General features: G+C 34.6%; 3 protein-coding genes and 1 long non-coding RNA gene across 6 annotated transcripts in view; 2 read left to right on the forward strand and 2 right to left on the reverse strand.

The window, feature by feature from the left end:
* The first annotated feature begins 4,057 nt into the window (after positions 1–4,057).
* On the forward strand, positions 4,058–4,809 carry LOC130470139 (uncharacterized). Its single transcript, XM_056839745.1, has 2 exons — positions 4,058–4,298; positions 4,411–4,809. The coding sequence occupies exons 1-2, from the start codon at positions 4,083–4,085 to the stop codon at positions 4,807–4,809; spliced, it is 615 nt and encodes a 204-aa protein (XP_056695723.1). The 5' UTR covers positions 4,058–4,082.
* Positions 4,810–5,944: 1,135 nt separating this feature from the next.
* LOC130469585 (uncharacterized) lies at positions 5,945–9,471 on the forward strand. Its single transcript, XM_056838954.1, has 4 exons — positions 5,945–6,043; positions 8,819–8,888; positions 8,990–9,088; positions 9,190–9,471. Exons 1-4 carry the CDS (start codon positions 5,949–5,951, stop codon positions 9,286–9,288), a joined length of 363 nt encoding a protein of 120 aa, XP_056694932.1. The 5' UTR covers positions 5,945–5,948; the 3' UTR covers positions 9,289–9,471.
* A 4,577-nt stretch (positions 9,472–14,048) lies between these two features.
* LOC110791782 (uncharacterized) lies at positions 14,049–17,699 on the reverse strand. 3 transcript variants are annotated; one of them, XR_008930021.1, is made up of 7 exons: positions 17,292–17,699; positions 17,102–17,149; positions 16,918–16,970; positions 16,138–16,644; positions 14,773–15,512; positions 14,536–14,615; positions 14,049–14,302 (listed from the first exon to the last, which is right to left on the reverse strand). It is a non-coding gene; the product is annotated as an uncharacterized lncRNA (long non-coding RNA). The 3 variants fall into 3 exon arrangements; XR_008930020.1 differs by having other exon boundaries at positions 14,773–14,966; positions 17,292–17,687; XR_002534196.2 differs by lacking the exon at positions 16,918–16,970 and having other exon boundaries at positions 14,773–14,966; positions 17,292–17,684.
* A 6,105-nt stretch (positions 17,700–23,804) lies between these two features.
* The window catches only part of LOC130470140 (protein FAR1-RELATED SEQUENCE 5-like), a 93,131-nt gene continuing 90,402 nt past the window's right edge, over positions 23,805–26,533 (reverse strand). Inside the window, exons 4-6 of the mRNA XM_056839746.1 lie at positions 24,203–24,304; positions 23,968–24,108; positions 23,805–23,888 (exon numbers count right to left, since the gene is read on the reverse strand). Of these exons, the coding sequence (XP_056695724.1) occupies positions 23,805–23,888; positions 23,968–24,108; positions 24,203–24,304 (327 nt within the window). The remainder of the gene's footprint in view (positions 23,889–23,967; positions 24,109–24,202; positions 24,305–26,533) is intronic.

Consider the following 26,533-nt stretch of genomic DNA (forward strand, 5'->3'; position numbering starts at 1 on the left):
CTGCCAAGTGGTGGTTACAAGAAGAGGTCTATCTTTTGGGATCTCCCATATTGGAGAGATTTGGAAGTTAGACATTGTTTGGATGTAATGCATATTGAGAAAAATGTTTGTGATGCCATTGTTGGGACATTGTTGAATATGCAAGGGAAAACGAAGGATGGGCCTAAAGTTAGACAAGATATGGCTGCTATGGGTCGCTCCGAGTTGGCACCTCAAGAAAGGGGAAAACGCTGGTACCTTCCCCCAGCTTGTTTCACCTTGTCTAAAAAGGAGAAAGTTAGCTTTTGTGAGTCTTTGCATGGCTTAAAGGTCCCTGCCGGTTACTCTTCAAATTTTCGTAGACTTGTGTCCATGTCTGACTTGAAATTAGTTGGAATGAAATCTCATGATTGTCACGTGTTGATGCAACAATTGCTGCCGGTTGCAATTCGAGGGATATTGCCGCCACAAGTGAGGTATACCATTACAAGATTGTGTTTCTTTTTCAACACAATTTGTAGCAAGGTGATCAATCCAACAATACTGGATGATTTGCAGGCCGATGTACTTGAGACCATGTGTCGGTTTGAAAAGTATTTTCCGCCATCATTCTTTGACATGATGCCTCATTTGATTATTCATCTTGTTCGTGAAATTAAGCTTTGTGGGCCAGTTTGTATGAGGTACATGTATCCCTTTGAACGGGAAATGGGTACCTTGAAAGATAGAGTGATGAATCCGGCCAAACCTGAAGCTAGTATTGTCCAACGAACCGTCGCGGAGGAAGTTGCTGCATGGGTTTCTCAATATATGGCACGTTTGAAAGAAGTCGGAGTACCAAAGTCTAGACATGATGGGAGACTTGGGGGTCAAGGTACAATTGGCAGGAAAAGGATATCAATCGGTTCTGAAATGATGTGTAAGGTTGAGCTGTTTGTGGTGCAAAGTCTTAGTGAAGTCCATCCATACGTGGCTGAGCACATGAACTTTCTTAGAGAGCATTATCCTTCAAAAAATGGTCCTCAACTGATAAAAGACCATATTCGTTCATTCCTCACATGGTTCAAGCGTCGAGTGATGGATCAATTTTCCGACACGCCTAATGAGGTATCTGACATGGTGAGATGGATGGCATATGGTCCTAAATGTCAAGTCATATCTTATGAGGGGTACGACATCAATGGCTATTCTTTTTACACGAAGCGACAAGATGACAAAACGACGATGCAAAATAGTGGTGTTACGGCAATATGTTTGTCTTCAGAGTATGCTAGTGTAAAAGATAGAACACTTGTAGATAAGACGAACTCTTACTATGGAGTCATTGAAGAAATATTAGAGTTGGAATATAAGTATTTTAAGATTCCTCTATTCCGGTGCAAGTGGGTTGATATTAGTCGCGGTGTCAAAAAGGATGAACATGGGTACCTGACACTTGTAAACTTTAGTCGAGTTGGGCATCTTGCAGATCCTTTCATATTAGCATCACAGGCAAAACAGATCTTTTACATGGTTGACCCTGCCGATCGTAGTTGGTCGGTTGTTCTGGAAGGCAAAAGAAGAATACTTGGCGTTGAGGATGTAGATGGTGAAGAAGAGTATGATGAGCAGTTTAATGAGATTCCACCTTCCTCCTGGCATATCCCTCAAATGATTGACGATGTTGACATGAGTTATACGCGCCGAGATCATGATGAAGGATTTTATGTTGAAAAAGAGAAATAGTGAGATAGGTACTATTTTGGCAACTATATTTTTCACCAAGTTAATTTGTAGATTAGTTAAAAGTTGGGTTCGAAAATGTCATTTTTGCCTAAATATGTACTATAACGACCCAATTAGCCTTAAATGTGGAATAATAGATTAGTACGAGGCTTAAAAAGTTATAACTATGCATATGAGACATGTAATAAGTTTGAAAACATTCCTTAGGTTCTTTAGTTCAAAGTTGGGTTCGAAAACTTCATTTTTGCCTAAAAATGACCTAGAACGACTCAATTAGCCTTAAATGTGAAATAATAGATTAGTACGAGGCTTAGAAAGTTATAACTATGCATATGAGACATGTAATAAGTTTGAAAACATTCCTTAGGTTCTTTAGTTAAAAGTTGGGTTCGAAAACGTCATTTTTGCCTAAATATGTACTATAACGACCCAATTACCCTTAAATGTGGAATAATAGATTAGTACGAGGCTTAGAAAGTTATAACTATGCATATGAGACATGTAATAAGTTTGAAAACATTCATTAGGTTGTTTAGTTAAAAGTTGGGTTCGAAAACGTCATTTTTGCCTAAATATGTACTATAACGACCCAATTACCCTTAAATGTGGAATAACAAATTAGTACGAGGCTTAGAAAGTTATAACTATGCATATGGTTTGGGTTAGAATCGAAATAATGACAGCATGCATGATTGAGAGAAGAGTTTTGTGAGATTGGGTGACTGTTTCTAAGTTACGGTCCCTACATTGCAATATTTTGATGGTGTCTTTTATGGGTTTCTGTTCCAAAATGTTGCAAAACCCTTGGGCGTTTTAGTGCAATTGAGCATGTAAATACGCGAATGAAGAGCTGTGCAGATCAATGAGTTCTGATCATTTATGTGCATCCATCTGCACAGTTCTGATCTGAGCTGTGCAGATCAGTGCACAGAACTGATCAGAACTGACCTGTTCTGTGCACTGATCTGCACAGCTCAGATCAGAACTATGCAGATCAGTGCACAGAACTGATCAGAACTGACCAGTTCTGTGCACTGATTTGCACAGCTCAGATCAGAACTGTGCAGATGGAGGCTTTGAAGCTACCTATAGAGGAGAGTGACACAAATTGGAGGCTTTGAAGCTACCTACATCCCCTTCCCTCTCCCTCTTGCCTTGTCTCACCTTAGTGAAGTCCTTATGAGTGGCAATGATGATGACTGCGTATGATGTACACTATTGGCTTGTCTATTGGCTTGTTCAAAAGCTGACACCGATTCCTCCTTGATATTTGCATCAAAATGGTTCCTAATTTTTCTCTTATAAAAAACATATTCAGATATGCATTTCTATATGTAGGCAATGTTGACAAAAAACTCTTATACAAAACATATTCAGCTCAGATCAGAACTGTGCAGATCAGTGCACAGAACTGGTCAGTTCTGATCATTTTTGTGCACTGATCTGCACAGTTTCTGAGCAAGACTGTGCAGATCAGTGCACAGAACTGGTCATAACTGATCAGTTCTGTGCACTGATCTGCACAGTTCTGATCTGAGCTGTGCAGATGAGTGCACAGAACTGATCCTTTATTTTTCTTTTAAAATCCTGCTTTTGAAGGTATGTAATTTTGATGATTTTCCAATGCAGTAGCGTCAGGCATGGATGAAGATCAACACGCAAATTCAGGTCCATCTAACAAATCACCAAATCAAGTGCCCCAAAAGCAAAAAAAGAAGCCAAGAGGCCCTACAAAAGGAATAAAATCCATGCCCGGGGTTCCAAGAATAATTGAATGGGATCACTTGGACCGACTCACAGGGAAATGGGCAACGGATTACAAGAATCACATTGGCGAGATAAGTCGCGCAAAGGTTTCAATATTGATCAGAACCTGGGAAGATGTTTCACAAGGAATAAAAGACACTTTGTGGGAAGACGTCAAGGTAACCGGTTTTATTTTGGAAATTCAGTTGTACATATCTACGTGTCTTTTTCATGTGCTAAAAGACTTTCTTGTTCCTTTTCTTTTTCTTTCATTTAGAGAGAATTTCATATCACAGATGAAACTAAGAAAGAAGTTGTCTTAAAGAGTTGTGATAAGCGTTGGAGGGAATTCAAATCAAGATTGACGACTGGTTGGATCCGGGGTACAAGAAAAATGCCAAAAGATGAAAAGATGCCATATGATTTGTATAGTTATATAACTAAGGATATATGGAAGGAATTTGTGAAGATACGTACCTCCGAAGAAGCTGAGGTATAAAAATTATTCTTATTTAAAGTCTTGGTATAATCTAAGTTTTATTTTGTTGTAATAATTTCTTTTACCCCCCTAAAATTAGGAAATAAGTGAGAAAGCAAGACAAAGTCAATCTTTCAACATATGTCCTCATCATATGGGACAGAAATCATATGCTGAAATGACAAGTGAATGGCAGAGAAAAGGGTACATTCCCTCAGTTTCTTCGTCATCTGAAGGTTCCTCTGCGTCTACAATTTCTTCAAGTTTGCCGAGTAGGACATGTTTATGGCTTCTTGCAAGATCGGTACCAGATGAGAAAGGAAATCCTTACTTCCCGGATGAGGGCACACAAAAGGTCAAAGAAAATATTGTAAGTTCATTTAACAATTTTGCGTAATGTTGTGATTCCTCTAATTTCATATATGTTCTTAAATATGAAACCAAGTGTTGAACTTTTCTCAAAACCATTTGATTTCATGTAGGATGAATGGAAAAGGAAACAAGATGAAGGGGAATTTGTTCCCAAAAGTGCACGAGATGATGTCTTATCTCGTGCACTTGGTAAGACTAAAGAAGGGAGACCACTAACATTTGGTGGTGGAGTAGGCATCAAAGCTGTGTGGGGGACCGGAGAGAGGCGTAGCTTTCGACGGTATGGAGATGCGGAGATGGAGGAAATGGAAGCAAGAGTGACCAAAAGGGTCAAAGATGAGACAATACAAGAGATGAACTCCAAGATGGATGCCATGGTTATGGAGAAATTTATCACATTTGCTAAAGAACTTGGTGTCCAAATACCAAGCCAGATGAGGATAGACGCAAATGTTCATAGTAGTTGTCGTTCCGGGGGTTTAGATCAATTTTCCGACATTACGGTATGATAATTTGTGTTTTTCAAGTAATTTGTTTCTAGTTAATTCTATTGAACTTTTCTAACATGTTACATTGTATTTGCGTTATTGTTCAAAATAAATAATAAGGAACTTGTCCCGTGCCATCTATACCTGAACATAGGCTCCGAGAAAGTCTTTGTTGCCTATGGTACCATATGTCCAGAGTTGCTCCTTGATCACCACAACGACGTCACGTCCGATAACGTGAAAGTGAGCGTTGATGATTTTGAGCCCGCGTACAAAGAAGCTCCCGTCCCCGTGCCTTCTCAATATATTAAGAAACTTGCTCAAGCTCATGGTACCTTCACTCAGTGGCCAAAGCATTTGGTGTCGCTTACGAATGAGGAGGTAACTAACATATGCATGATAATTTGAAGTAGAACTATTATACCATGTATGCTCACTAATATGTATATCGTTATTTGAAAATCATACCTCAGGTAAACAAGCCTACAAGTAAAGAGCCTAAAGGGAAAGGGAACAAAGGGAAAGAGATAGTGCTTGGGGGAAGTGGAACAAAAGCGTCCAACACTAAATCAAAAACCTATTTCCTTGAAAATTATAAAGTGCAAAATTTGAGTGGTAAGTGCAATGTGATGAAAACTATGATTTTGGGATTAAAAGAAGGGGAGCACGTTAATGTACATTGCACTAAAAGGACATTCAATATGGAAAAGGACTTTGAAATTAGTGTCACCGTTGAAGACACCGATCAACTTCTCTCGGGAGCATGGCTCAATATATCAACAATACAAGTTTTTGTTACGTGAGTTACCTAAATTCATATTTTGCCCCTAAATTTGATTTTTATGATTGTCTTAACGTTCTTACACTATATATTATAGGGCTTTGAGTGAGTTGTGTTTTCACGATGATTGTCACCCCAATAGTATTGGATTCATGTGCCCGGAGATGATCTCGGCCACCATGTTAAAGTCCGATGCAGATCGAATTCTATTGTACATGACGAGGTCCATGAGTGCACTTAGTTCTAAGACATTCATCTTATGTCCATACTACGAAAAGTATAAAAATTACTTTAAACTTCATTTTTAATTGATTGTTATAAATTTAACTTTTTTTTTTCTAACTACATACGTTTATTGTTTGTATGTAGGAGTCATTGGATGCTTTTAGTTCTTTGTTTGTCTAAACGTGAGGTCTACATATTTGATTCTCAACAGAAGAAGAGAAATTTGATGATTAAGGAGCCACTAAACAAGTAAGTAAAGTATGCATATGAAAATGCCATTTTTCCCTAAATTTATGCCTAAAAATGACCTAGAACGACTCAATTAGCCTTAAATGTGAAATAATAGATTGTAAAGAGCCTTAGAAAGTTGTAACTATGCATATGAGACGTGTAATAAGTTTGAAAACATTCCTTAGGTTCTTTAGTTCAAAGTTGGGTTCGAAAACTTCATTTTGCCTAAAAATGACCTAGAACGACTCAATTAGCCTTAAATGTGAAATAATAGATTATAAAGAGCCTTAGAAAGTTATAACTATGCATATGAGACGTGTAATAAGTTTGAAAACATTCCTTAGGTTCTTTAGTTCAAAGTTGGGTTCGAAAACATCATTTTTGCCTAAAAATGACCTAGAACGACTCAATTAGCCTTAAATGTGAAATAATAGATTGTAAAGGGCCTTAGAAAGTTATAACTATGCATATGAGACATGTAATAAGTTTGAAAACATTCCTAAGGTTCTTTAGTTCAAAGTTGGGTTCGAAAACTTCATTTTTGCCTAAAAATGACCTAGAACGACTCAATTAGCCTTAAATGTGAAATAATAGATTGTAAAGAGCCTTAGAAAGTTATAACTATGCATATGAGACGTGTAATAAGTTTGAAAACATTCCTTAGGTTCTTTAGTTCAAAGTTGGGTTCGAAAACATCATTTTTGCCTAAAATTGACCTAGAACGACTCAATTAGCCTTAAATGTGAAATAATAGATTGTAAAGGGCCTTAGAAAGTTATAACTATGCATATGAGACATGTAATAAGTTTGAAAACATTCCTTAGGTTCTTTAGTTCAAAGTTGGGTTCGAAAACATCATTTTTGCCTAAAAATGACCTAGAACGACTAAATTAGCCTTAAATGTGAAATAATAGATTGTAAAGAGCCTTAGAAAGTTATAACTATGCATATGACACATGTAATAAGTTTGAAAACATTCCTTAGGTTCTTTAGTTCAAAGTTGGGTTCGAAAACTTCATTTTTGCCTAAAAATGACCTAGAACGACTCAATTAGCCTTAAATGTGAAATAATAGATTGTAAAGAGCCTTAGAAAGTTATAACTATGCATATGAGACGTGTAATAAGTTTGAAAACATTCCTTAGGTTCTTTAGTTCAAAGTTGGGTTCGAAAACATCATTTTTGCCTAAAAATGACCTAGAACGACTCAATTAGCCTTAAATGTGAAATAATAGATTGTAAAGGGCCTTAGAAAGTTATAACTATGCATATGAGACATGTAATAAGTTTGAAAACATTCCTTAGGTTCTTTAGTTCAAAGTTGGGTTCGAAAACTTCATTTTTGCCTAAAAATGACCTAGAACGACTCAATTAGCCTTAAATGTGAAATAATAGATTGTAAAGAGCCTTAGAAAGTTATAACTATGCATATGAGACGTGTAATAAGTTTGAAAACATTCCTTAGGTTCTTTAGTTCAAAGTTGGGTTCGAAAACATCATTTTTGCCTAAAAATGACCTAGAACGACTCAATTAGCCTTAAATGTGAAATAATAGATTGTAAAGGGCCTTAGAAAGTTATAACTATGCATATGAGACATGTAATAAGTTTGAAAACATTCCTTAGGTTCTTTAGTTCAAAGTTGGGTTCGAAAACTTCATTTTTGCCTAAAAATGACCTAGAACGACTCCATTAGCCTTAAATGTGAAATAATAGATTGTAAAGAGCCTTAGAAAGTTATAACTATGCATATGAGACATGTAATAAGTTTGAAAACATTCCTTAGGTTCTTTAGTTCAAAGTTGGGTTCAAAAACTTCATTTTTGCCTAAAAATGACCTAAAACGACTCAATTAGCCTTAAATCAGAAATAATAGATTGTAAAGAGTCTTAGAAAGTTGTAAATAAGCATATTAAACGTAGAATAAGTTTTAAAACATTCCTTAGGTTCTTTGGTTCAAAGTTAGGTTCGAAAACTTTATTTTTGCCTAAAAATGACCTAGAACGACTCAATTAGCCTTAAATGTGAAATAATAGATTGTAAAGAGCCTTAGAAAGTTGTAAATAAGCATATTAAACGTAGAATAAGTTTGAAAACATTCCTTAGGTTCTTTGGTTCAAAGTTGGGTTCGAAAACATCATTTTTGCCTAAAAATGACCTAGAACGACCCAATTAGCCTTAAATGTGAAATAATAGATTTCAAAGAGCCCTAGAAAGTTGTAAATAAGCATATTAAACGTAGAATAAGTTTGAAAACATTCCTTAGGTTCTTTAGTTCAAAGTTGGGTTCGAAAACATCATTTTTGCCTAAAAATGACCTAGAACGACCCAATTAGCCTTAAATGTGAAATAATAGATTGTAAAGAGCCTTAGAAAGTTATAACTATGCATATGAGACGTGTAATAAGTTTGAAAACATTCCTTAGGTTCTTTGGTTCAAAGTTGGGTTCGAAAACATCATTTTTGCCTAAAAATGACCTAGAACGACCCAATTAGCCTTAAATGTGAAATAATAGATTGTAAAGAGCCTTAGAAAGTTATAACTATGCATATGAGACGTGTAATAAGTTTAAAAACATTCCTTAGGTTCTTTAGTTCAAAGTTGGGTTCGAAAACATCATTTTTGCCTAAAAATGACCTAGAACGACTCAATTAGCCTTAAATGTGGCTACTACGTATATAATTGCATTTACATGTGTAAACAAAGTATATAATTGCACTTACATGTAAAATATTCTTTGCATTTACATGTGTAAACAAAGTATATATAATTGTATATTTTATCGAATGTGTAGTGCTTTTCGGAGTTACAAGAGACTAGGTGGACAATCTAAGGGAACTAAATTAATATGGATTCCAGCACAGGTATAATTAGTTTATTATTTACCTAAGAAACAAGTTTTTCAAAATTATAACATACAATGTGATAGAAATTTTACTTGTGTTATTTATTTTAATGCATTTAGTGTGCTCAACAACCGGGATCACTAGATTGTGGCTACTACGTCATGCGTTTTATGTACGACATAATAATGAATCATGGTAATAGTCAAGATCTTACTAAGGTATGTTCTCATAAACTACGTACTTTATATAATAAATTGAAGTACACAAAACTATTATATTGATCAATCGTTGATAAATTGAATTATTTACACTTTTTTAGGATTTTTCAAGAACATTGCCTTATTCACCGGAGGAGATTAATGAGGTGAAAGATTTTTGGGCAGATTACTTCATGAACAATGTCGAATTTTTAGCTTAATTTGTAATATGAACTTGATCTCTAGCTAGCTACGTACCTTTGTTGTAATAATTTTATGTTTGTTGTAGCATGTTGGTTGATCGATCTATGACGAATTTAATTGCCTTTTATTGGGAACGTTAATTACGTTGTAAACTTTTGTGACAGGTATTATTTATAAATGTATTCCCGGTATTGGGAATGAAGCGTCTAATTTCAAAGACGATCATGTCGGAATTTCCAACTAAAATATTAAAAAACGAATTTTTTTTTTTTTAAAATAAGTCATTTACAACGCACGTTAGCTCAATGTGCGAGGCAAATGACTTAATTTTTTGGCGCTAAAATTGTCATTTGCGTCGCACATTAAGCTAATGTGCGTGGCAAATGACTTTTTTTTTTGGCGCCTAAAAGTCATTTGCGTCGCACATTTAGCTAATGTGCGTGGCAAATGACTTTTCAACATGGTGCCTGAAAAGTTATTTACCACGCACATTTGCTAATTGTGCGACGCAAATAAGGGTCATTTGCGTCGCACAAATGTGCGACGCAAATGACTTTTAGTCATTTGCGTCGAGAGCTTTTGCCACGCACGATGTGCGACGCAAATATGCTTAAAAATGCGATGCAAATGACCCTTTTTCCACTAGTGAGGGTATAATGGGAATTCCACAATAAAAAATCATACTAAATCATAGGTATGGACATGGGCCCCGCCAGATATCCCCTTATTCTTCCCCTATGTCTTTTGTATTCTATTAAAATACTGCAGAATAAAGTAATGCGCAGTGTGATTTTATGATAAAGATTTATAGTATTAACGTTAATGTTGGAGTATTTATACAAGTTTAAAAATATTACTCCGTACAAAGTTGATAAATTTCTAAATAAGAAAATACACTAGAATAGTATCTACAAATATAGACAATTGTGATTGATTATAATCAATCACTTTCTATTTAATAATTGAACCATCAATTAAGGAGATAGATATGTATTACTTAATACCCTCCCGCGAGATGGACGATCATCTAGAGGGAAAGTTCAATCTTGAAAAATTGATTAAGTTGTGATCGTTTGAATGGATGTTTCGAGGAGTCGAGAAGCGCACAATAATGTTGATGTGAACCTGCGTAGATTATTGTTTCTTTTTTGTTTTTTGTGAAGAAAAAGATGTGGTGAGGGAAAAAATAGAGAATGTTCGCACTGCAACAAAAGAACGCAAAATATAAATTAATATAGATAGTATCTCTCTTTTTTACTCAGTTATTGTAGATATATGAAGGGGAAATAAGGGTACAAAGGAGTAAATGGGTGTTGCAAAAAATGGAATAACATAATGAGTAATATTTTCCGTTACTAAATGATTGTAATGGAGTACTTTAACAATTTGTATACAGAGTAGTAATTTTATATAAGGGGAAGAAATGAGATACTTCCTCCGTTCCGGATATCGCACCATTTGTTTTTTACATTATTCACACTACAACTTTGGCCATTTTTTGTGATTTGTACGTAAGGAAATTTTAGTCATGTGGGGTCATGTTAGATTCGTACCAATATATATTTCCTAAATACTAATTTTTATAATTTTTATTTGCACAAGATTTGAGATATTAAGAGTCAAAGTAATAGTTAGAGGAGTAAAAGTCAACCATGGTGCAATATTTCTGGAACAGAGAAAGTATTTTAATTTCTTCATTTTCCATATATCTCTTCTGTTTTTTAATGTTAATCCTATTTTCGTATTAGATTTTTTGTTAGTCCATTTTGAAATATTTCCTTTTTGGTTAATATTTATCTCAATTATATCCTCATAGATATATCTAATATTATATTCAAGTACATTTTTATCCCCGATAAACCCCTTAATTAGTTTTCTCTTATACTCACATGATTTAAATTTTTATGTGACAAGTGTACTTATATTGGATTGTTTTAGATTTTAAAATGGATTAACCTTCAGAATCGAGGGAGTAACTAAAATCATTGAATAAAAACATTAGGTTAAATAGTAAATGCTGAATTCCTCCCGCAAAATACTTTTATTTTTAAATTTCCAAGACGGTGAATGACCGGTGAAGAAAAGATTCTTTAAATGCGTGAGAATAAAAGGTGAGATATTCAGCTGGAAACTGTTTTAAGAAATTTGCAAAATAGGGAATTAAATCCGTCCATAGTTGGAACTTGGAAGTAACTGCTGAAAATAGAAATAAAAATCAAAATTTGGGGCAGTCACAGTCAATCTGAAACTCAATCAATCAACATCCGTGCGATTACAAATGCAGACAAGATTTCATGTCAAAAACAATGGACACGTGGCAACTGTCTAATGGACTCAGTTTTTGGAAATTACAGGTAAAGTTTATTCTGCAGGAAATCTTTCGAGTAAATCTTTCGAGTAAAAATACAGTTGGCTGACTCCATACACTGTTTGATTCTGATGGGTTTCGACCTTTTTGGTAACTAATCTATTTTAGTTAACGTTACGAAAAAGGAAAAAAGGCAATCTCTTTTTGTCCTTTTTCCACAACTAAAAGGCAATCCCATATGAAGATGTGATGCCGATGACTGTGATGACCCCTCCATAAAAGAAAAAAGAAAAAAACTACATAATGATCTTACGTCAATAACCTGACACTTGGCTAGTGTTCAGTGGTGATACGTACCGCAATTTGGATGGTGCAGGCGTGTGCACCTAGATCTAGGTACACCGGGATTAAACGCAAACATTTTAAACAAAACGCGTGTTTTCATTAATTCTGCAGATAAAAAGAACATGTTCCACTTTACAAAAGAACACCATATGCTCTATTCTTCTCTGTTTAGTTTTCGCGATTTCTTTTTGTTGTTCGCTTCTTTTTGCGGCTATTTATATGTCTGGGCTTCATAATTTTGAATTCAAAAAGTGTGAAGAGGAGAGAGAAAGCTTACGTATATGTTTAAATTGTTTTTAGAGAGAGAAAGGGATGGAAAATTCTGAATTAGTAGAAGGTACACCCGGTTGCGTGTAGATTTACACGCAATCGGGTTAAAACTACGTCGTTTTGATAGTTTTTGCCTAAAAAAATATATTAAAATCACAATATAATTATTTTCCGCCAGAAAAAAAACGCAAATCATGATTGTTTACAAAAAAAATATTCACAAAAAAATTCACTTACTTTTATTAAATAAAAAGTCAAAGATTATATCAATATCTTAACAAATTATTTCCATCAAAATCTCAAAATAATAATTAAGAACAACATTTAAGAACAAAATCCTACTCAAATTACCAATTGATCTCGTAGTTAGTCACTTACAAGTAGTTATCTTATGACTACAACTAAAAGCACATATCTACGATTAAAAAAACATTACTACACATTAAAGTACATAATTACAACTAAAAGCACATAACTTTGAATAAAAGCATATGTTCAATCCGGAAAAGAACAGCAACCGATAATTCGAGAAAACCAATGGACAACAAATAATAGTACTCACGATGGTGCAACAATTGGTAAACGAATCCTACTCAAATAATAGTACTAGAAGTACAACATTTAAGAACAAATAACAATTGATCTCGTATTAGTCACCTCCAACTAGTTATCTTATGACTACAACTAAAAGCACATATCTACGACCAAAAAAACATTACTACACATAAAAGTACATAATTACAACTGAAAGCACATAACTGTGAATAAAAGCATATGTTCAATCTGGAAAAGAACAACAACAGACAATTCGAGAAAACAAACCGACAACATATAATAGTACTCACGATGGTGCAGCAATTGGTAAACAAATCGATTGACCCAACGTCTGTTCTTGAGGAACCGATTTCACTCCCTATGTGATAATTTGATTTTCCAAAATTTACTCCGTAATTCCTTTTCTTTAGCCTTATTCTTTGGCAGTTTTTAAAAATTTTAAATTATTTTAGATAACTGCCAGAATCTCTGGAAAATATTTGTGCTTTTTTTTTTTTTTTAATTTTTTTTTGTTGCAAAAACTATCAAAACGACGTAGTTTTAACCCGGTTGCGTGTAGAGCTACACGCAACCGGGTGTACCTTATAATTTGCGGAAAATTTTCAAATATTCAATGATTTCTCTGTTTCAACATCAATTTCGAATGATTCTTCTTCTTCTTCTAATTTGAATTCTTCAGCTGAAAATCAGACTTATGGAGGTATTTTTTCAATTTGTAATAACGATTTGCAATTTTTTTTTGATTTTATGATTTCGATTTCGTAATAATCGTACTTTTTATGTTTTTGGTGATTGTAATTACTTTGATTAATCTAATATTGAATCTCATTCTTCGTTGATTTTGGAGATTGTTGATACACTACTACAAAACGCGTTGTTTTTCGACGCTTTTTAGCCACATTTTCGACGACGCTGACCGTCGAGAAATATTTTTTCGACGCTCTTTAGCAGCGTCGAGAATTTGGCCGTAGAGAATTTCTCGACGCTTATTTCCGTCGATAATCTCGACGGGTTTTGTTGTCTAAAATTGGATTTTGACGCGTCCCTGCGTCGAGATTGTCGACGATGTTTGTCGTAGTAATGTATTTTCTCGACGCTTTCCGGCGTCCTAAATATTTTTGCGGGTTAAGTTTAACATTTTGCGGGAAATCGTTTATGACGATTACGAGCGTCGAGATTTTAGTTTTCAATTTCGTTTTAATATATATTTTTTAACGAAGCAAATACAATCTTAAACTTAAAATCATACACAACTATGTTATAGCTAGCAAAATTGAAATGACGAGACGTCGATAACTTAAAGATATACTTATATTAATTTATATAATAATACGTCATAAACATATCATCAAAGTTTACATATGATCCAAACTATTTAGCTAGTATACCAAAACACAAACGCATAACGTCTTCAATATATATTACAATTCCAATTGACCTATTATTCTAAAATGTCATCTTCAAAAGAAAGGCATCATCCCTTGTTGAAGGAACTATACATCATCCCTTGATTCCTTTCTTCAACCACCATAATCTCCAAACGCATCACGGACCTTCAAAAAAAATTAATAATGGTAAGGAATAGTTTCTCTCGCGGTGTAAAATAAATTAGAATTATAGTTAGTCCATCGATCACAAACTTCACATAATCAGACATAGAAAGCAGTAGAAAATTCTAAGTACATGTGAAAGGGTTTAAATAATACCGGAGGGTTCGCCTAAAATCTTGAACTGTAAAAACCTAAAAGCTTGAAGTTAAAAGACTAATGATATGTTAAGTGGTTACCGGCAGAAAATCCCCCGGAGGTTGGAATAGAATGTTTGTGCCGAATCACAAATTCAATCTGTGCTTGCAGTCAATGTACACTACAAAACAGAGATAGATTAGAAGCTATTGGTGTTGCAGACACTGATCTGTGTGTCCTATTTGTGTTAATAACAATGAAAATCATGAACAACTACTCTTAGAGTGAATTTATAGCAAAACTGCTCTAGATAGAGTGTTAGAACAACAAGTGCATACCTGTTGTTCTAGTTAAAATTGTTGCAGAAATACCATTTCTGTAGCTTTGCCTTTTGATAGTAAATTGAGTGAACTTCTGATGTTGATGGGTGATCCTATTTAAGAAAGCTTGGTATTTTCCGAACACAAGCCTACAAGTCTTCTCTCTGACACAAGCAGTTTTCTCTTCACTAGATTCTTCTGTTCGTTTTTTCCTTCAATTTGGTGCCCAATGGCGATATTCAATTAGTAAATAACCGGTATAATTAACATCTCAAATCAAAGACTATTCTAGGATTATAGAGTGAATGCACCAGATAAAGATACAATGCAGATTTTCAGTTTTGATTTCTTTATACTAATCAACTCCTAGTAGTAATTATTAGTTACTTAAAACAAATAAAACCTAATTTATATGAGCAAGAAAATTATTATCCTAAGAAAAAATACAGGTAGACTACAGAATAACCAAAGGTAAAGAACTACGAACAAGAAGGAACACTAGCTAGATAGTTCAGGCACAAGCACTAATGGGAAATATTAAGAGTGTTCACAGCCTCTGCCACTTAAAGTTAATCCACATTCCCAGACCAATGTAGGTAGTGTTTTCGTGTCTTCAGGTAGCTTGAACCTGACCCTGCAGCCCAAACCTGAACCTGACGTTACAATCTAAATTTGAACTTGATCCTGCAGCCCATATCTGACCCATCAGCCCTGCAACCCCTGCCTTCAAACCCATCAACCCCTAACTCTGCATTGTTCTATTTCACAAAGTTCAGTCAAGTTCAATTTCGTAAAGTCCAGCTTTGTGTTACATACATTAATGACTAATACAGTTCAGTCAGTTGTTGCTTATTAAAGACCCCCAAAAAACTAGAATTTCCACAATAATACTTCTTAAGGCACACCTGGAGATATTATAAGTCATATTACTAAGACACACCAAGAAATTCAGTAAGTTTCTTCAGTATTCTAAGGTAAGCTAAAAAACCCTTGCTAAATTAATCATAATTCTAAGCAAAAATACCATAAAATCACAGCAACGATTTCCAATCAAAACAAATTTACCAAAAAATCCCAAATTTACCTTAAAACTTATAATAATCCAACATATAACACGAAATTAAACCCATAGTAATCGAAAATAAGCAAGTCAGAAACTCAACTGGTAACAAGAATCCCTTATTCAGCCTCAATATTAGATTCAAACCCGGCCACCTAACCCTATAGTTACCATCAAATTATAACTTCTTTCGGTTCTTTTTTTCGAAATTTCAATCAGAATCATTATCATCCATAAAAAACAACAATATATCAATTATCAACGGATTCTCCATAACCAAACAGAAACATTAAAAATCGATGGAAAAAGAACATAGAACATACCTGGTGAAAGTGAGAAAGCTTGTAATCTTCCGCAATTCAGAGGGTACTGTGAGAATTTCGATTTCAATGGAGGGTTTGAATATACCATAAAAATTTCGACTTCAATGGAGGGTTGAAGGTACCATGAGAATTTTGAAAGTACCAGACTTAGATCGAGCAACTGATCAACGAGAGGTGTTCGTTTTTCTTTTTCTTTTTTAGGGTTTTGGTGTCGGCGGTTTCTTGTTTCACAAAATTAAAACTGGAAGACTGGGGTTAGCGATAGAATTTTAGAATTAAGGACACATGCTGCACACGTGGTTAATTCTCGATGCTATTTGTCATCGAGACAATAGTTCGACTAAAAACAGTGTCGTGAAACTTCGCGAGATTAAAGTAAGCCTCATCGAATTTGTACAGCGTCGAGGCGATAGCGTCGAGAAACTACGGAAATTGTAGTAGTGTCTCTATCTGATACACTTTTGAAGTGGATAGACAAACAAAACTTGTTGTCTCCATGTTTTACGCCTGAAGTAAAACAATGCGGTCCAGAATGAGTATTAAATCCAATGAAAGACTAACTATAAGAAAATTAAATGCCATCATATGCTTAATTTTCCTCGTCAAATTCAAATGATAGTTCACAAATAAAACATCAAGAGCAGTAACGAACTAAGGACGTCACCAAAAGTAGCAGATATGAGAACAAAATGTGACAAAGAAAGTCAAGTTCATGCAATTATACGTTATACAAGTGCATCAGCTTTTCCTGTTAAAGTATATTGTAAAACTCTTAAGTACCTGGTTTCAGCAAGAAGAGGCAGTTAATTCACAAGTTCTCCTAGTTTTGTATGCTAGAACAGGCAAGCAAACCCAAAAACATGTTGCAATAAGTTAGAAGATTAAATCACTTTTAAGAAAACAACAATATAGTTGAACCTACTTGATAAAGAGAATGTAAGAATTAATGGGAAGAGTGACACACCTATTTGTGTTTCATAGATTTTTTATGTACCATACCCCAGATCATTACCTGGAAAAAAAAATCACACCAATAAATTACCCAGTAGACTATACTTAGCCTTCAATAAACCTGGAATGTCTGATGTAATTAAATATAATTCGATCTGTCAAATCAGATGATGAGGAATACTCCATAGTAAATATGCAAGTACCTGTACTAATTGCCACCGCGTACAATTCAAAATCTGTTGATTCCATTACAGGAGCAAGGAAGTTGCAATCTCCCTCGAAAATCTTTAAAAACAGAACACAAAGGAAAGACATTTTAATACAAAGCTTCGGTTTAGCAAGCAAAGCCAAAGGTGCAAAGTATGGATTTAGGTCAGCGTGAAGGGTATAACAATACTTTAATCCTAGTTTTCAAACACCAGATTTAGACTGACGATTTAACCCCATATAGCACCACACAAACCCTTACATATGTCAGTAGAGGTCAGAACAAACCAGACATCTTCAAATAGGAAGTAATATAGATAACCACACCTCTAAGTGTCTTCACTAAATTGCTTCATGCTATGATATAAAAACAAGTAAATAAATAGCTAGAATAACATAAAATGAAGAAAATTCGCTACACCATACTTGGCGAAAATTATAGAATGCTCTTTCCTCCCAGTTCCCACAATAATAATTACTCCATCCGTCCAATATTAGTTATTACACTTCTATTTTAGGAAAGATCCCACAATTATTAAAGTCAAGGCCCACACTCTCTCACATTCAAAAATACTCCACTATCTTCTATCACATCTACTTTTTCAATAAAATAACATTTGATAACCAAACACCAACTTATCTTCTTAACTGTTTTCATCTGAGCAATGTTCATCGTCTACCATTTCTTTGCATCACCACAATTGAAATAGAGTTTAAAGTTGGCCAGTCAGGCTATCTTACACAATGGATGTCACGAGTCTCATTCCTAAGGAAGAGTACATAGGATTAGATATGTACAACCCAAATTTTGTTCTTTCTGTTGAACAGAACGAATCAACGAATACTACATGGTAGTAGATTCGGGAGGCATTGAATTGTATACTAGTAATTCATAGAAAACAAGTTATTTTCCTGATGCTTGATACTTTAGAAATGAAAATATTAGTGAAGCTTTCATTGTGCCTAAAATGGTCAGCAAACCCCATGAGCCAACAGCATAGAATAACAGTTTAGAACACAAACATGATATAACTTCAACTAGCTTTCTGTTTCCAAACCATTCAATAGAAGGAAGTTCAAACGAAAATACTAAATGCCTCATGGCTGCATCTAAAATCACATACAATGATACAAGTAAAAAAAAGTTCTAACATGTATTCTAAAATTCTGAATCAAGAAGTCCTTGGCATATAATAATAATAAAAAATCTTGTAGTGGAAAATACTGCAATGATAAAGAAGGGGTTGGAGCCGTTGGACTATTGTAAAAAATAAATTATACAAGCTCAAATTTATATTTTAATGTTGATTAAAAACCTCAAATTCCAGATTTATTCACATGGATCAATAAACCACCATTGCAGTTCTCGAATTATCACAATAAAAAAAAACTGGATTCAAATTTTATAGCAAGAAAGTGAAATTATACCTAGATTGCTTCACCAACAAAAGGAAGAGAACAAATAAATATTGGGGTTGTAATTGTGAACTGACCTGACCTGTGAGAGAATTGGGAATCTCCGAAATCATGTTGAACGTTGAACGGGAGGTTAGAACCGAGATCTAAGTCCCACGAATCCTGAAAAAAAGGGGGAAAACTAAAATAATTTTTAAACTGTAAATTCAATGGAAAAAAGGGCGAAAAGAAGGTAAGTGAACAAGAGAGCAAGAGAGGGGGCGAAAAACAACAACCTGTAACTGATAACAAATTTGGTGGTCGAACTTGTGAATCCATGAGTAGATCTGGAGATGGGAGTGACGAAAATAAATCTGGAGGAAGTGAGAAATCAATGGAATGTTCATGCACCAAAGAGAAACCACTCATACCAGAATAAGAAGGAAATCAACAAAAAAAATCAATCATAAAACACAATTTGATTGGGTTTTGCGGTTTCTGGAATGTGTAAGGGAGAAGATCGAGTCTAGGGTTTAGGCTGAAATGAACTTCTGTGTAAGTAATTGGGCACGCGGGCTGGGATACCGCCTAAGATAAAAATTATTTCAGGTCATGTGAGGATCACGTGGTTTCTCGACGCTCTATGTCGACGAAAGATAGATACGACAGGGAACCGCGTCGAAACAACACGGAGTATTAAATTTCTGGTCAGCGCTAATCCACAGCGTCGACCTCGTAGCATCGAGAAATAACGCCTTTTGTAGTAGTGATAATGAAGGTTACAAATTGTTTTTTTCGTTGATTTTGCATTTTATGTCATTTATGGGTGAAATTGATTGTGTAATAACTAGTATATTTAAGGAATATACGTTTGGTTATGTTCGTTTGCAGAAAAGAATATTTAATCATTTCAGAAGAACGTATGTCGGTTTCAAAAGAACATGTTTAGAATACGTATTGACACGTTCCTTTTTATTATATTTGACTTTTCAGAAAGAACAAGTGAATGTATTTAACGTACAAATATTTGTATGAAAAGAACATATTGAATTTTTAATAAGTGTTCTTTTACTGTGTGCTAACAGTTTTAGGTTTGTCTTTTAAATCTACATTGTTTGTTATTTTAGTCGTAATAGGTTGTTCTTTTTATTATTTAAAATACATTTAAATAAAATAAAAAGAACACCATCTCATCAAATCTACACTGATTGTTCTTTTAACTCTTCATGATTGTTCTTTTAATGCCTTGTGTTCTTTTAATGCCTAGTGTTCTTTCAATGCCTAGTGTTCTTTTAAGTCTACATGGACGGTTCGTTTACTCTTGATGCATTGTTCTTTTTAATAGCTACTGTTCTTTTGAGTCTTCATTGGTTGTTCTTTTAAATCTGCACGGATTGTTGTTTTAAGTTTTATGAGTCTACATTAGTTGTTCTTTTTAAATCTGCACAAATTGTTCTTTTAAGTTTTAATGTGTTCTTTTGATTGAGTTCTTTTTCTGATTATTTTTTTTTATTTTATTAATTTCCAAATATTTTAAATAATGCGCTTAATAATCCAGAACAAAATGCTAATGAGGATCCAGAATCCTATGTGGTTGTTGGCCAAGGTACATGAATTGCACTTTTACTTGTTTGTTACAATGTTCTTTTACTTCTAGTGTTTGTTCCTTTATCTTACTTCTGACGTTCTTTGTGTTCTTTTTTTATCGTCATGCAGATTTTGAAGAACCAGTTTCGTTAGAGGGAAGTGTAGTTAAGGATGATGATGAGATGTACGAGTTATACAAAAGTCATGCATTTCGGAATGGTTTTGGTACTAGGAAGGGTAAAAAGGAGTATAGAAGTGGTACTAGAATAGTTCGACAACGGTTTTTTGTTTGTGCATATGAGGGGTTTAAAAATCCAGATGGTCAGTTGACGAACTTTTTTTGGAGAGATGGAAGAATGCGGTCTGATTATGAAGCGTTTGGTGATTTATTGATTCATGATACAACTTATCGTACTAATAAATACGAGGGAAATTCCCACTGGTAGCCCTAAACTTTTGCACGTTACATATGGTAGCCAAAAAAAAATAGAAACCTCACATATGGCCTTATGTTTCTTATATTTCTACCAAGTGACATAATTGATGATTTTTGAGTAAAAAATTTGTTAAGTAGTTAACGGTGTTAACCATAGTTTACATTTTCATCTAAATCTGCTTCGAATACACCATAAGTTTTAATCAAAAGTAAATGCCAAAGTCAAACTGGAATTTATAAAATTTGTCATCCAACCCAAAACCGTATTCTGAATACGCCTCTCATCTTCCATAGAACGTATAGTTCAGCAAAATTCTGAACAAACCCAAATGTAAACTTTAACAAACAAAAAATTCCAATTAATTATTAAATGTTTTATCTTCCTAGATTCTTTTATCATCAAAACTACCAAACTCCTTAAAAAATCACTTTATTTTCGTATAAATTAGATTAAACTAAATGCAAGACAACCTGAAACGAGATGGTATTTGGCGAAGAATTATGGCGATCGGTTGACGAACCCACTGTCATACACCATCAAAATACATCTCCACCGCCATTAATGGCCTTTGAAGTTTATTTTATCCATCATTAATGTCATATGTTAGAAAAATAAAAAACACAAGGCTATGTGTGAGATTTCTAAATTTTTTTGGCTACCAAATGAAATATACAAAAGTTTAGGGCTACTATTGAGAATTTCCCTAAATACGATATGATTTGTGGGCCTTTTGTTGGAATGAATCTTCACACCCAAAATATCATGTTTGGAGTTGGTTTTATATTTAATGAGAAGGCAGGTAGTTTTGACTGGATTTTTAATTCTTTTTTGACTTCCATCGGAGGGAAGCAAACTGTGACTATTATGACTGATCAATGTTCTTCCATGGACAAGGCTATAGGGTAATGTTCTTTTAGGATGTTTATATGTTCGTTCATCATACATTTTTGTTCTTTGTATTTTTGTACAATTTTTTATGTTCTTTTTCTTTTGTCTTTCTGTTTAGTTTATTTATTTATATATTTTTTTGGTTTATGTTTTTTTAGGGAAGTGTTTCCAAAATTCAGGCATCGGTTGTGTACGTGGCACATTGGAGAAAATATTGTTGTAAACATCAAAGGTGTTATGGCCAAAGAAGGATTCAAACGTCGGTTTGATTATGTTTGAAATATACTGACACAGTTGCTGAGTTCGAGCATTATTCGAATAGGTAATAATTATTTTTGCTAATTGACTGATTAGTTTTTCTAGAATTTTATTTTGTTCTTTTCATTCCATAACATGTTCTTTCTATTGTTGTGTACTGTTCTTTTTCTTGCTTGCTGAAACTTGTTCTTTTAATCTGGTATTTTAATGTTCTTTTCTTTGATTAATAGAGTCTATACTTCTTGTACTGTGAATGTTTGTTCTTTCCTTTCCCTCACATCTTATTTGTTGTTCTTTTCAAGTTTTATTGCATTGTATGTTTATGTTATTGTTCTTTTGTTCTCTTCATTTGTTCTTTATTTTACTCAGGGTGTTCGTTTAGTGTCCCTGATTGTTCTTTTGTTCTCCTTATTTGTTCTTTTGTAGTCTTTTGGCTGATTACAATTGCGCTGAACATTCATGGATAATAAGTTTATATAGTTTGAAGGAGAAATGGTGTCCTGCATATAACAAATTAAGAGTGGTTTTTTGGGGGTGTTTTGTCTTCTCAAAGGAGTGAGACTACAAATCATTCTATTTCTAGGAGGTTGCATAAAACCAACGGTTTATGTGATTTTTATAAGTGTTTTTTGGATGTAATTGATGAGTGGAGAAGTAAGGAGAACACGGGAGATTATAATTCTTCTACTGGTAATAAGTATTATGCATGTTCGGATAACATGTTATGTTTGCATGCCCGGGATGTGTACACTATTGCAATATATTTGATATTTGAGCAACGATTCATCAAAGTTGTTGGTTTGAGGAGTGAACGGATTCGTTTTGAGTATCTAGTTTTTGAGTATATTGTTGGGCATCCTACAAAGGATTTCATTAGACACAATGTCAGATTTAATGAGTTACACATGGTTGTTGATTGTACTTGCGAGTCATTTGGAGAAATAGGCATTCTTTGTTCTCATATCCTTCGAGATTTTATTGTCCATCATGTTGAAAGGCTTCCCAATCGATATATTATGAAGAGATGGACAAAAGAGGTTATGAATACAATTGTTGAGGAGGGAGAAGATAGAGATAATGAAGTAAGTGTTGTTTCTACATCGGTATGGAGGATGCAAACCATAAAGAGTTGCATTAAAGTTATAAATGAAGCTCAACACTACGACTGCAAGGAAGATTATCGATACGGGTGTGCTGGATATGTCAACTAAAGTTAAGTAGTACATTGGTGGAGTTGGAGGGGCTGATGATTCATCAAATAATTTCGTGCATAATGAAACTTTACTTGAAGCTTTTGAACCTTCAACAGAACCAGTTTTGCAGGAACCGATTGTTGAGGAACCGATTGTTGAAGAAGTTGTTCCAACAATGATTAAAAATCCACCAAAGAGAATACAGAAGAACAAGAAAGGGAATGAAAAGACATGTTCTTTACCTGATGAAAAAAAGAGAAAGGGAGTTATTCCTTGTTCGGTTTTTCCTTGTTCGTTTTTTCTTTGTTGTTGTTCTAGATGTTCTTTTACTCTCAGTTTAACATGTTCGTTTTGAAATTTTTTTATGTTCTTTTGTTCTCTAAAATGTTCTTTTTATTGATGAAAGAACATAAAACAATCTACTGATCAAGTGAAGTGTTCTATTTCATATATTTATTTGTTCTTTTGTTTCCCAAATTTGTTCTTTTTGGTTTTCCTTGTTAGTTTGTTCTCTGTTGTTCTAGATGTTCTTTTACTTTCAGTTTAACATGTTTTATTGAAATTGTTTTATGTTCTTTTTCATCTCTAAAATGTTCTTTTTAGGGATTAAAGAACATAAAACAATGTTCTGATCAGGTGCAGTGTTCTATTTCATATTTTAATTTGTTCTTTTGTTTCTCTAATTTGTTCTTTTTGGTTATCCTTGTTCGTTTTTTCTATGTTGTTGTTCTAGATGTTCTTTTACTTTTAGTTAAACATGTTCTATTGAAATTGTTTTACGTTCTTTTTCATCTCTTAAATGTTCTTTTTCACCAGACCACACCGGAAAGAACAACTACAAGCAGAGAAAAGAACATTAGACAAAGGAAAACGAACATATATAAAGAAACAAAAGAGCAATTTTATAATTTTACCAGATGGAATCCCTTTAAAGACTTAACACCAGCGGTTACATACTCATGCCTTGCACTTGCAATAAAATTTTCCAACCGTTTCTCCTCGGTTGCTTGGCTATCCTGTGATCCACCATACGGATCATTCTGGCAGAGCATATTCTACACAGAAAAAAGATAATTGTAAATATATCTTATATAATAAAAATAACTGAAGAAATATGAAAAATGAATTTTTCGTGATCTTAAATCTTACGAAAGGAATTGTAGAGAAATAGAATTTCAAGTTAATCTTGACACTTTGATCTGGATCATCATTCAGAATTCTTGCAAAAGTGTCAATAACATTATTCACCACCTAGACATCCGGAGCTGTTTTAAAGAAAAAGAACAAAAATATGAGTAAAAAGAACACCAACAACATTTAAAATAACATTTAAATTTTCAATGATTAAATATATACCTAGGGTTTGAAACTCTACTCTGGTAACTATATTCCAATCATCAAGGTACAACACCTGACTGTTTTAAGAATGAAAATAATATTGTCATAAGAACATTAAACGGTTCAAAAAGAACATCTACATTAAAATACTTGTAATAGTATAAAAATACTTACGTTGGTCTTCCCTCTCCAAATGCATAATCCAGTAAGCATTGCATGTCCTTTTCTGTTTAATCCAACTCATCTTCCCAAATCAGCAGGTGTGAATACTGAGTTAAGAAGGGTGATCGTAACTTAATAGGAACATGTTTCTTTCTCTTAATAACTTGAGGTACTTGTACCATATCTGGATCCTCTTCATCACTTATGAAAACCAAAACATTATAAAGTGAAAAGAACATATTAGAGGGAAAAACGAATAAAGACTGACAATATGGGCCTTGGGCTGCATTTTCAACGCCCCGTGTCAGGCGTTAGATATTTCGGCGCCCAACCTCGGGCGCTGAAATTGCTGCCTTAGCAACCCTTTTTTATTTTTCGAGATTTCTCAACGCGTTTCCGAATGGGATTAGGATTATTTCGTGTATATATAGGGGTTTAAGTACGTTTTTCTTTTTCACTACTACCAACTTCTTCTCTCTACAATTTTCTAGCTTTATTTTTTTACTCGTGCCATGTCGATTCCTCCTTTCTCCCTCCAACGAGTTGTTAGGCGCTGGCTTAGAGCCCTTAATCCCACAGAAAAGGTTTTGTTGAAAGGATACCACTTAGAGGCATTTTTAGGCTTACAACAAATTAACATTGATTATAACTTTCTGTATGCCGCCCTAACCTTTTGGGATTCTGATCACCATGTTTTTGTTTTTCGGGGCAATGAGGTATGTCCTTTGCCAGATGAATTTGCCGCAATCCTGGGTTATCCTACCAATGCTACTCCTGCTACCCCTGGCACTGTTGAAGAGGGTAAAACAACTATAGGGGCTTTCCTAGGACTAGATGATGAAATGCTTGCTGAGATCATTGTGGGTGATAAGGTTAATTTGGCGAAACTTGCAAAACATCACTTTAGGCCTAGTAAAAATATGACTGAACAGAAATTGAATATCCGGGCACTTGTATTCTGCTTGTTGAACCACTATTTACTGTCGAATAACAATGGTGAGTTTGGCGACATAAGGTTGATTCCCCTGATCAGTCAGATGGAGAGTTGCTATTCTATCATGCCGTTGATTGTTGCTGAGACCTTGTTAGGTGCGGATGAGTTAAAGAAGGATGCCAAGTCTGAAAATTTTAAGGGGAGCCCCCTATTGCTGCAGGTAATTGATCGTTTATTTGCGCGCATATAATTATTTTTTCCTTTTCGTGTGCCTCTGCCTGAAGCTGATTTTCAGCGCCCAGGGCTGGGCGTCGGAATTTCTGGCGCCTGGTCCCGGGCGTTGAAAATGCATCCCAGGCCTTATTATTTTTCTAATCGTACCCGTTTTTTGCAGACTTGGCTCATGGAAAGACTTAGGCTTCTAGAAGCTCCTGCCGATCCTAAACATTATCGCCCTATAGCTTTAGGCAATCGAAAGTATTTGCACCAAGGCCAGGACGAGGCCGAATGGGCCTCCTATTTTACTCATGGCATATGCTCTATTAAGTGGGTGGTACCGTGGCGGGGTTTGACTAATATGACGGGGGGTTCCGAGACGGTAGTTCATGTTTCTTTGTTGGGGTTATCTCGGCCTGTTTACATTTTTCCTTACCGAGTCATGCGACAATACGGCTTAAGGCAGACTATCCCATTTGCTGATATGGTACCACCTAAAGTAGAGGTTTTTTCACGAGCACGGGTTCAAGCGTGGGCTAAGTATTATGGTGGCCTCCCGCGTTGGACCGTGACTACAGATGGTTTTGTGGGTCTTTCCGAGAATTATAAGCTGTGGATGAGTTCCGATGATAAGGCTGTGAGAACTAAGGCTCGAAATGAAGAGCCGACTTAACTTTTGATACCTCGAGGTAGGGCTAGGTATGAAAATCGTAATCCTGCTAACTCTCGTGAAAATGGCATTAAGACTGTGAAAGCTCGTCCTGATTGAAAGCGAAAGGAAATTCCTCCCCGTTCTAGTTCTAGGCCTAAAAAGGTACCTAACATGAAGG

This window comes from Spinacia oleracea, chromosome 3 (genome assembly GCF_020520425.1).
Source record: "Spinacia oleracea cultivar Varoflay chromosome 3, BTI_SOV_V1, whole genome shotgun sequence".
Taxonomy (NCBI): domain Eukaryota; kingdom Viridiplantae; phylum Streptophyta; class Magnoliopsida; order Caryophyllales; family Amaranthaceae; genus Spinacia; species Spinacia oleracea.

Coding starts and splice junctions, on each gene's coding strand:
- LOC130470139 (XM_056839745.1), top strand. CDS start 4,083: ATGGGACAGAAATCATATGCTGAAATGACAAGTGAATGGCAGAGAAAA. Junction 4,299..4,410: donor AAAAGGTCAAAGAAAATATT/GTAAGTTCATTT, acceptor GATTTCATGTAG/GATGAATGGAAAAGGAAACA.
- LOC130469585 (XM_056838954.1), top strand. CDS start 5,949: ATGCTTTTAGTTCTTTGTTTGTCTAAACGTGAGGTCTACATATTTGAT. Junction 6,044..8,818: donor ATTAAGGAGCCACTAAACAA/GTAAGTAAAGTA, acceptor TCGAATGTGTAG/TGCTTTTCGGAGTTACAAGA. Junction 8,889..8,989: donor TAATATGGATTCCAGCACAG/GTATAATTAGTT, acceptor TAATGCATTTAG/TGTGCTCAACAACCGGGATC.